The 11,072-nt window shown below is 31.0% G+C and overlaps 1 protein-coding gene across 2 annotated transcripts; it reads right to left on the reverse strand.

Moving 5' to 3' along the window:
• Positions 1–1,231: 1,231 nt before the first annotated feature.
• LOC107005506 (probable LRR receptor-like serine/threonine-protein kinase At1g63430) lies at positions 1,232–7,554 on the reverse strand. 2 transcript variants are annotated; one of them, XM_015204115.2, is made up of 13 exons: positions 6,950–7,554; positions 6,215–6,353; positions 5,975–6,046; positions 5,738–5,881; positions 5,493–5,642; positions 4,672–4,788; positions 4,523–4,587; positions 4,026–4,292; positions 2,829–3,034; positions 2,589–2,721; positions 2,347–2,504; positions 1,848–2,063; positions 1,232–1,742 (listed from the first exon to the last, which is right to left on the reverse strand). In XM_015204115.2, exons 1-13 carry the CDS (start codon positions 7,050–7,052, stop codon positions 1,497–1,499), a joined length of 2,016 nt encoding a protein of 671 aa, XP_015059601.1. In that variant the 5' UTR covers positions 7,053–7,554; the 3' UTR covers positions 1,232–1,496. The 2 variants fall into 2 exon arrangements, with proteins under 2 accessions (XP_015059601.1, XP_027769100.1); XM_027913299.1 differs by having other exon boundaries at positions 7,307–7,553.
• Positions 7,555–11,072: the final 3,518 nt, after the last annotated feature.

The following is an 11,072-nucleotide window of genomic DNA, read 5'->3' on the forward strand; positions in this document are numbered from 1 at the left end:
AATTTCCCACTAAATTTTGAGAGTATTTAAAAATAATTACAAAACAAAGTAAAAAAATATGGAATAAAAAAGGTTACTCTCTGACAGATATGAATGTCATTTACTCCGTTTAAATTAAAAATCGTTGTTCAAGCAGCTATTTTTTTCAAAAAAAAATAATCTTTTTCCCCTAATATCACTGCCATAGCAGCATTTAAAAAAAAATTCTCATGAAAATCGCTGCTTTGGCAGCTTTTATTTAAAAAAAAAACAAAAAAAAGAAAAAGAAATCAAATGTCCTAACGGCGTTTTGATTAATTATTATTTTTTATTTTTTATTTTTTTTGCATTCGCTGTACTTAATTTATTTTCAAAAAAAATTCTGAGCCTGAAATTTATTTATTTTTATTTGGAGGGGGAATTTTTTATTATTATTTATTTATTTTTTAGTAAAACACGATTTAAAAAAGGAAAACCCGCTACTAAGGCAGCAAATTTTTTAAAAAAAGTAAACGCTACATTTTCTAATTTTTTTAATGTAAAACACTGCCTCTTTTTTAGAAAGAAAATTTAAGTAAAACGCTCCCTAGCGATTTCAAAAAAAAAAGGCTTAATAAAAAAGCTACCAAAGCAACGATTTTCATGAAAACAAAATAAACAAAAAAAATTGTGAAAATGCTGCTATGGCAGCGATTTTTAGCTTCAACGGACTATTGCCCTTTTGATTTTAAAAAAATATATTATGCTCTTTTAGAATTTTTGGCAACTTTTTTTTGCCTTTTTGATTAAAAAAATCTATTGTGCTCTTTTAGAATTTTTGGCAATTTTTTTTACCCTTTTGGCTCAGGACTCTACTTTCAAATATATATATAATAAAGTAATTAGTTAACAATTAATATAGTCATATTTTATTTACTTAAAAGAAATAGTCTAAAATCATAATAAATATACATTGATTATACAATATAGCTTGTCAAAATTCATAGAAAATATATATTGACTTATACAATATAGCTTATCTATACATTATGATATACTCAAAAAACTTAACATAGTTTAACTCAAACACTGATTATACATAAATATACGATCATGATTTAATCTCAATCAATTTAAAATCACCTCTAAACAATCCTAAATTTTAGATATAAAATCTTCTCAATATTTCAAGTCTTTTGATATATAATTCGTAAGCTGAAATTTTTTGAGTAGTGACATTATAACTTGTGCTTCGACAACCAAGAAGAAGGACAATTGCTAAATGGACTTTCATTCACTATTTAACACTCAAGTCATTGTAGTTCCAGTTTGTATACAAAGGATCAAAACTAGCAACTTTTGAACTCTACATAATACTTTCTACCAGCATGCAAAATTTGCATGAACTTACCATAACTCCAAAATATTAGAAAGGAGAATGGATCAAGAGATTACAAAGAAAATAACAAAAAGGATTGAAAATGTACTAGACACCTATGATATATGTATGTATGTATGTATACGGTTAGCTTTGGCGGTTAGGATGAGAGTGCAAGCTCAGCCCATGCTAAAGACGATGCCTTGAGCTCTGCAGTTATGGATGTGTCAATATCGATCTCCAGCATAGCACACAAATCTTTCATCGAAGTCCTGCTACTCGAATTTGGGCAGATACAGAGATTGACCACTTCAGATATCACTTTAAGGTCTTCGTATCTGAAATGTTTCAACTCGGGATCTACAACATATGGCAATACCTCTGGCAATTCAAGGAATTCTTTGGCCTGCCATATCAAAGTCAACTTGAGATTCCATAAAGCACGAGTCTGCGTTCTACATTTAGAGTTTTATCATATACAAAAACTTCTCACATGGAAAGAAATGCTTACCCAATCTACTAAGCACCCTTTGTCTTTGCAATATGGAGGTCTTCCGCTGATTATTTCAAGCAGTAGTACTCCAAATGCATAGATGTTACCCTGCATGTCAAGATGACGGCTCTGTAGAGAATTTGGAAGGACACACATTGTTCCTTCACCACTGATAGCACCCGAGTTCTTTTCTGATCTGGCAAATGTTGTTTTCCAACTTTCAAAATCAACAAGCTGCAACAGATAAATTAAACTGAGAGAAAAGGATATGGAAAATCAGCTTTTTATTACTCGGGTTAAAAGGCACAAAGGGTTGAGCTTGAAGGAAACAAAAATGGAAAAATGTAAGCCCAAATTGTTTGTAAGGAAACTCGGCAAGTTCAAAGACAAAATGAGCAGAAACCGTGGAGAGTAAACTAAAATTGTCTTATGGATGAGCATAACTGACAGTAAGATTAACCAGAAAGTTTAACAGCGAATTGGTTTTGCAGCAGTAATACTGAAATCTTTCGCTTACCTTGGGAGAAAAATCTTCTGTGAGATATACAGCATTTGAATTCAGTTCTGATATAGTGAATGGCGGATCAAGTTCTGAATGGAGATATTTCAGTCCTTTAGCGATGCCAAGAACTATTTTCATTCGCCGCGTCCAAGAAAGTTGGCATCCTTCTCCATCTGTGATAAGTTCAAAGAGTTTGGATTTCAGCTTCTAAAACATACAGTAAGCAAATGTGTAAGAAAATAGTTTTTCCCACTCACAATGGAGGTGTTCATATAAAGTCCCGTTAGATGCATACTCGAACACCAACATCCTTGTGAAGGGACTGCTCTCTCTGCAGTAACCTAGAAGTTTTGCAGTGTTCTCGTGATTTATTCTGGCCAATTCTGCTACCTGAGTTTGTAAGCCATACAGGTTAGAGCATTGCAGTAAAGATGAAATTTTTATTGCGGACAGAGCTCAGCAGTAGCCATGTATTTTAAGGAGACAACAGGCTTCACCTCTTTCTGAAAATAAACCTCTAAATAGGTGTTCCACTGCTCTTCTTTGACACAAATGGAAATTACAGCTAATTCAGGTCCGCCTTTCACAGTTCCTTTATAGACCAAGCTGTCTGGTGAGGATCCAATAATGTTGCTGAAATCTTCACAAGCTACCTCAAGTTCTTGTCTGCTATATCTTACAACGTCCTTTAGCATCTCAGTATCTGACAAATAAACATTTGTTACCAATAGAAATTCAAATTACAATTAATGCTTCTGAACTTGTGATTGTATACTCTGTGTGACCTCACAAGTGGGGTCGGAGGAGGGTGAGGTGTATGCAGACATTAAACCTACCTTTGTGGAGGTAGAAAAGTTGTTTCCGACAGACCCTCGGTTCAAGAAAAAATGTTTTCCAAAACAGGTTTTGAAAAATACAAGAATAAAGAAGTTATTGTAAAAATATCATAGAAAAGAAGGCATAATACATTAGGTGCTCTTTAACTTGGCCTCATTTCATACTTATGTCATTTAACTTTGGATGTGCACAAGCAAACACTTAAACTTGTATAAAGTTGAACAAGTAGGCACATGAGTCCAATGTGGCATAATAAACATAGGACACCACGTAGGATACAAATTGTCACATAGGATGTCATGTAGGATGTGTGTGTTTATTTGTTCAACTTTATACAAGTTTAGGTGCCTACTTGTGCACACTCAAAGTTGGAGGACATAAATGTGAATGAGGACAAGTTAGTTTGCTTATAAACAACAATAATAGTAAAGATAACTGAAGTAACAGAAACATTAGTCGTACTAAATTGAAGAATCAGATCCTATATGAGAAAGAATTAAAGGTGTGTTCAGTATGGAGGTAGTAAAAACGAGTTCCACAAGTGGTATTTCACATCAATTGTGTCCTCCCCACCCTCCAACACACCTCATCTTCACCCCCCACTCCCCACTCCGTAAGCCCCATCGCCACCACCCAGGACCCCTACCTACCCCACCTGCCATAGTATTTGTCTAGATTATATACAAATCCTATTAGGGTGATGTTGTTTATTTGTGCACCGAACACAACAAAATAAGTAAGAAATCCATTATTTTCTGGAAAATGTTTTCCAAGGAAACCATTTTTCCCAAGTCAATAAAGAATCAAGTAATACAACTGTTTAAGGCAATTCTTAACTGAAATTGCATGGTACTCACCTACATAAACTTCCATATGGTCTTTCAAATGGTCTTTCATACTTGCTGATTTCTTCCAAGGGATGATAATTGAAGATCTGTTCTTACACTTCTGAATGGCAGCCAGAATAGCCACAAGGAAGAGAGAACCTGCAATAACTCCAGTTACCAGTTCTAACACAAAAAGCCAGGTAGGTTTTGAAGCAGACTTATGTTTGGCTCTTCCTTCAACAGTCCGGTGCTTATTATTGCTCTGTGCTGGATTGCTTTTGGCAGGTGGAGTGCCTCCTATAATGCAAAAGTTACAACAATCAATTCAATTATTTCAAAGTTGATCTGTTCAACTGCGACTGTTAGTGAAATGGGCAAACTTATTTGCAGAAGCCCCTTTAGGATATAGAATCTAAAGTACGCATGACCAGCTTGCATTTTTGCACACTTATGTATGCATAAAAGATTCAAAGGCTTGTTTAGTGATTCTGCTAAAGTGTAAGAGTTGTCTAGCAGATTACACATACCACATAAAGCAGTAGAACGCTGCCTGGGATCTTTTGCTTGAAGGCAATTTCCTTGAAAGCTAGTTCTACAGAAAGAACAAAATAATAGGCACTCAGAAACTGAAATAAAGAGTATAAAAAATGCTTGTGGATCAGAATTAGAACTATACTTTGAAAGGTAATCCAGACACTTCGGTATGCTACCAAAGAAGAAGTTGAAGGAGAAATCAGCAACTCTCAGTTGAGATAAACGACAAAGACCAGTAGGTTTGGCACCAGAGGCATTCCTAAGCAAAAATAAAAGATGATTACTCAGAAACCAACTGTGAGTTAAAACTTAAAGGGATCTATATAGAACAATTACAAGTTCAAGCAAGCATAGGAGGCTTTTACTGATTTTTCCAGAAAACTATACAGAATATTGCAGAAAACGTCAGTGATGACTTTTCAATATACATGTTGAACTCTTTAAGATTTCATTACACTAAGTAATTGTGAAGTTTCTAGGAGAACAACAAATGTATTAAACTCAAGTTCAAGTACAAAAGACATACATGTCAACAGAAGTCTAGCACTATCAATCAAGACGAAAGAAAGATTGAACATTAGCCATAATCTTTCAATTTTAAGACTCTGTAAATGTCCAGACAAACTGCAGCCAACAATGTTGCAGCAAATCATATGCTAATTGAGATTACTATGATGCTCTTAAGTCCTGGCAACATTACATTTTAGAGAGAATCATTTAGTAAGGGTATAGTTAACGGCTTAAAAAAATGATTTCAAGTTTCAGATATCCACCCCCTCCCTCAAAAAGACAAAAAGGCAGCTTCAAAGTGTACAAAATTGAAAATCTAGTGAACCGCATCTATAAAGCATTGCAACAATAAATCTTCTACCAATGTGATACTGTAAAACCTACAGAACAGCAAATCCAAAGATTAAGAACGCATAGAATTGAAGAAATAGCACTGGTCCATATTCGACTTACATCCCATAAGCACTGGATGTAAAATTTGAGCCATTACTGGCAGGCAGTGGTCCTTTGAGCTTATTTCTGTCCACACGAAGTTCCTGAAGGTATATCAATTTACCGAGCTCAGAGGGCAATTTACCTGTTAATCCATTGGATTGAAGGTTTCTGCAGAGACATAACAAAACTAGATGAGATGGAAGCTTCATGGAAGTCAAAAAGGAAAGTACACATACAACAATGAACACTCAAATTGCACTGACATCTTTATAATGTTTGACAAATTGCCAAGCTCGAGAGGAATTGGTCCTGCGAGCTGATTAGAACCCAAATCCAAGACCTTTAAATTTTTCAACAAGCCAATCTCCTTCGGTATTGTACCAATCAGTACATTTCCATGCAATATCCTGCACATCACCAATACATAGCATTAAGCTTTTACCAATTCTTTTACGCACCGGAGTTACATGTATAAGTTTTTCACGGAAGTAATAGCTTACAGTTCTTCCAAATAAGAAATCAAATGCAAATTCGGCGAAATAAAACCCTTCAAAGAAGCACCAGAGATGTTACTGCAAAATTACATAGGAGACGTTGTAAACGCATTAGTGAAGGCTCAGTTGTGCTACTAACATGTATCGAAAAGTAATGAAATAAGTCACATCAAATTGAGAAAAATCAGTCAAACAAACAGATAGAACATAAACGAAAACGCCATATGCAGAAGGCGCTTTTCTCACATTTTTATGACATGATCTCGTGCCATTGAGCAAAAAATTCCAGACCATCCACAAGGATCTGAATCTACAGCATTCCAATTTGAGAATACCAGATGTGGATCTTCATATATAGCTTCCCTGAAGTTATTTAGAGCATGAACTGTGCAAAACCAAATTACTCCCAAGTCAGAAACCTAATATCAGTTATGAATATCAACTACCAACTACATTGCATTAGCATTTCATCAATACAGTATCTCAACACAAAAAAAGCCAAGATCTTTACTAAACAACATCATATAACTTTTTCTTTTCTTTCTACGAATCAGAGCGACAAATGGTTGAATCTTAATGGACCGGGGCAACAAGGACACTCTACCACTTACAATATCACATCACATATTTATAAACAACATCATATAACTTGTTTTTCTTTCTACTACTCAAAGCAACAATTGGCTAAAACTCATTGGATCAGAAAAGCAAAATCACTCTGCAACTTACAATACTCAATCGCGTATTTATAAACGTCATATACTTTTTTTTTTCTTTCTACTACTCAGAACAACAAACGACTGAATCTTAATGGATCAGGTAAGCAAGACCATTCTGCCACTTACAATAACCGTCACTAATTTACAAAACAACATCATATAACTCCCTGCATTGTCCTAAATCACACAAATTAAACTTCACAAACCAATCAAATCAAGATCTAAGCAACATAACAAGTTTATGAAATTGATAAGCATATACCTTCATTAGCTGGCAAAGCATCACATTTCAGAAAAACCAGCCCAACAGTCACTAAAACTCCAATTAAAACCCAATTTCTCATTTTTACTCTTCTTGTACTCATTCCCCATAAACAACAAAAAAGAACAATGCTTTCTACAAAAACCCAAAACTGAAAGAACCCATCATTAGAAGTACTTAAAAACAACAGAAGTTGGAGAAATGGGTCAATCAAGAAACAGAAAAATGAGTTCTTGATTTTGTTTTTAGTAACAAAAATGAGAGTAAGCTTGAGGATGAATCCAAGATTGTACAAAATATAACAACCCCAAGTATGGAAAAGTTCAAATTAAGAGAATGAAGTTGAAAGAAACCTACCTATAACTAGAAAATAGTAGTAGCAAAACAGGAAGACTTGAGTTCAAAGAGAGTTTTGGTGACAAAAACAGAGACAGTTCATTAGAAGAATTGATAAAGATTTTTCTGATAGAGGAAATGGAAGAAAATGGGAGTAAAAAAAGAGAAATTTAAGTGCAAATGCAGATTCGAAGTGAAAAAAAATGTACAGAGAGAGAGAGAGAGCGGCGGGGAAAAGGAAGTGGAAAACAACAAGGTGGTATGTGGATCGTGAAATGTGGTGAATTGACTTCAATTTGTGTTTGGTTGATTCAACCCAAGTCAAGTCGTTTGATCATGTTTTATCGTAAAGTAAAAAATATTTTAAATTAATATTATATTCAATTATTAAGTTAAAAAGTTTCACATTCGGAATAAAATATTCATTAATAAAAGTCATTCCATATATAAACGAGTAGGAAATTCAGATTTCTTGATTAAAAGATGAAAAAACATTTATCGCTCAACCATAATTCTGATTGGTAAATCATAAATATAAATATAAATTGGGGTTGTTTATAAATTTTTTATAAGCAATTTAATTTAGAGTGAAAAGAGTTCAGGTTTTTTTCAAATTCTTGAAAATTTCAATATTTAACTTCAAGTTGAGTTTCATAAATGTATGGTCAAACACGTTTTTTTGTTCAACCTAAAAAAAAGTGAAAAAATTCATGATCAAGCGTGATCTTAAATTTTGTTGTATTTTTTTTATTTATATTGAAATTCGAGTAATTCAAATATGCATTGAATAGAATTCATTTATGGTAGTACTCTTCAAATATATGTTTTTAGGGTAAAAATAACATTCAAACTAATAAAAAATTATTATCGCCAATTAAATTTTTAAATGCAAGATTCATACATATGAATCAAAATCAAAATCTTTGATTAAAGGAGAAACAGATTAGTATCGTGTATTGTACTATATTTTTTTGTTTTTTTCTTTCGTGATAAAATAAAAAAGAATGAGTATAAAAAGTCCACTTTTACCATATAGCGGCTAGGGCATTTTTCATGGCTATGAATCTATCAGCTCGAGATATTTAGTAGGCGTTTGATCATAAAAAATAATTTAAATTTTTAAATAGAATTAAAAATGAAATTCTCTATTTCATTATATTTTTTCTAAAAAAAATAAAGACACAATTTATAAAAATTATGAAAATGAGGTGGAAAACAAATATAGTATCAAGCTATTTGTCAAATTTTAAATTTAACTTTAAATTGTTTAAAATTTTCAAGTACAATGAAAAATAATTTGAAATAATTAATATTTTTTGTGGTCAAACATGCAAAAATGCAGTGAAAAAAACAATATGTACTATGTACCTACTTAGAAATCATTATTGGAAAACTGAAAAGAATAAAACAAAAAAAGACAAAAATCATTTTCATATTTATATACAATAAAAAAAAAACTTCGTTCAAAATATTTTTTTTTTAAAATCTTTGTTCAAAATACTATTTATTGTTTGATTATGTTATAGTAACATTGTATATAGAATGTAGAGATGAAGGATTGCCATATTTTTATTTGGAAAAATGCACAAGTATCTTCTCAATCAGTGTTGGGCCCATAAAATAGTGTTACATAGGCCGAAAAGGGGTAAAATATTATTAATAAAATAAGTTCAGAGATAATAAGACCTTAGTATAGTATAAGTGTATCTGTGAGATTTCAGGCATAAGTTGAGAGAGTACTTGTGCGTTATCCCTTTTTATTTTTATTTTTTTAATATAAATAAATTAAAGGGTAAATTAAATAGTAGTTGGGACAGAAGACAGTGTATTTTTTTAATTAATTAAACATGGAGGGTCCTCCTTGACAGTGCTTATAAGCAAAACAATAAAAAAGTGACATTTCTATAACAAAAAAGTAGATTATTTTTTAAGTTAGAAGAAACTTATTAATCCATGTTTACACTAAATTTAAAAGACTTTAAATTTTAAGGGTAAAAAATAAAATGAGATCATATGAATTATTAGAAAAAGTTTGGAAACAAAATTATTCAATTTTAAAAAAATATTGTCTCCATTATAAGTTATCAAAATAAGAAAGAAAAAAAAGTGTTACGTCTGTTTTAATTTATTTATCATATTTTTTAATTCATTTAAAAAGGAATATTTTTTCAAAATTTTACGATAATTCTTTAATTTTAATTTTTCACATTACATGTTTAAATTTATAAAATTAAAAGATATTTTGATATACTTTTAGTTTTTTATCACAAAAAAATTATTTTTTTAAATTCCATCTTAAGTATTAGATTATTTCCCTATTTGACTTAGAAAAAAATTGAAAGAAATAGGAAGCATTTTGGTCTTACATTTTTGTCTCTCATAAAAGACAAATATGTTGCTGGTAGATATTATATCTTTATCAAATTATGCATGAGGAGAATAAGATGAAGTTTGTCTAAAAGACCTAAAATAATATATAACATGTAATTTATGTAATTATTATGGATAGTTAAATTTTTATTTATGAGAATTTCCATCTTTTTCTAGTTTTGGGCCACTTATAGTTTGTCTTTTCCAAAATCTATAACATTTCATTATTTCCACCCACCCCATGTTTTTGGGACATGATGTCTTGTGTGGGGATGTTTGAATTTCAAACCACACTCTAGTTTTTATATTTTAGTAAAATAATGAGAATTATATTGTCACTTTTTATATTAAAAAAAATGAAATACTTCAATCAGTGACGGTGTCAGGAATTTCTTAAAGGGTGTTTAAAAATAGCAGTTTGTTATGTTAAGAAATATCCAAAATATGTTATTTATCATTTTCTATATCATATTACTTATATATATATGTGGCTACGCCACTGACTTCAACTACCCTCTTAAATTAGCTACTATATTTTATTTAAATACTTAATTTTTAATTTATTTTAATCAAATACTTGAAGATCATAATCTCTTACTAGTAATTAAATATTCGATTCAAATTTCAGAATTTTTTTACATGTGTTTTTAACAACGGATAGGTTTCAATTTAAATATAAATGGTAAGTGTAATGACATCGATTCTTTTTCTCACCACCCTAAATAAGAAAAAAAAATAATTGGACGATGTAGTAAAATATTCAAAAATCATAAAATATTTTTATGAGATATTTTCAACTCAAATTTTAAATTTTTTTTGTACGTATGTCTTGACTGGAGATCGATAAGCTACTAATATAAATGGTAAGTGAAATATCACAACCCAATTCTCTTTACCACCCAATTAAGAACAAAAAAATTAATGGTTGGGCAGTATAATCAAAATTCCACTCCATAATTATCTCCATAACTTACTTTAATTTAAGTTAATTTAATTAAGGAGTAGCTAAATTTTTAAAATAAGATAAAGTCCCAACCCTCTTATGTTGCTATTTAAATAGTTGACATGTTTTCATTTGATAACTCTTTATGTGATCCAGCAAGACATTAATTATGATTTATGATTTCACATACACTAATTAATTTTTTCATAATCATACTGATTAAAGCGTTAAACAGATAACCAATTATTGTTTTACTTGACTTTGTCCTTCTATATCTCTAAATCTTTTAATGATTAGTATTTCCATTAATGTTCATATTGTAAAAAATACTAGGGTTAAGGGTTAGATATTCTATCCCTTTCACAAACAAAAAAGAAAAGAAGAAAAAACTAAAACGCAAGAAATTTCTCCAATTAAAAAGTGTAAATGCATATTATCTCAAGATGGTTAATTAATTCTTTTCTTTATTTATTA

Source organism: Solanum pennellii, chromosome 12 (assembly GCF_001406875.1).
Source record: "Solanum pennellii chromosome 12, SPENNV200".
Taxonomy (NCBI): Eukaryota; Viridiplantae; Streptophyta; class Magnoliopsida; order Solanales; family Solanaceae; genus Solanum; species Solanum pennellii.

What these genes read in the sequence shown, in the direction of transcription:
- LOC107005506 (XM_015204115.2), bottom strand. Translation starts at nt 7,052, where the DNA reads ATGAGTACAAGAAGAGTAAAAATGAGAAATTGGGTTTTAATTGGAGTT. An exon ending in ACATCCAGTGCTTATGGGAT is followed by an intron (nt 4,789 to 5,492) that starts GTAAGTCGAATA and finishes ATTTTTGCTTAG; the next exon opens with GAATGCCTCTGGTGCCAAAC. An exon ending in AAGGGTGCTTAGTAGATTGG is followed by an intron (nt 1,743 to 1,847) that starts GTAAGCATTTCT and finishes TTGATATGGCAG; the next exon opens with GCCAAAGAATTCCTTGAATT.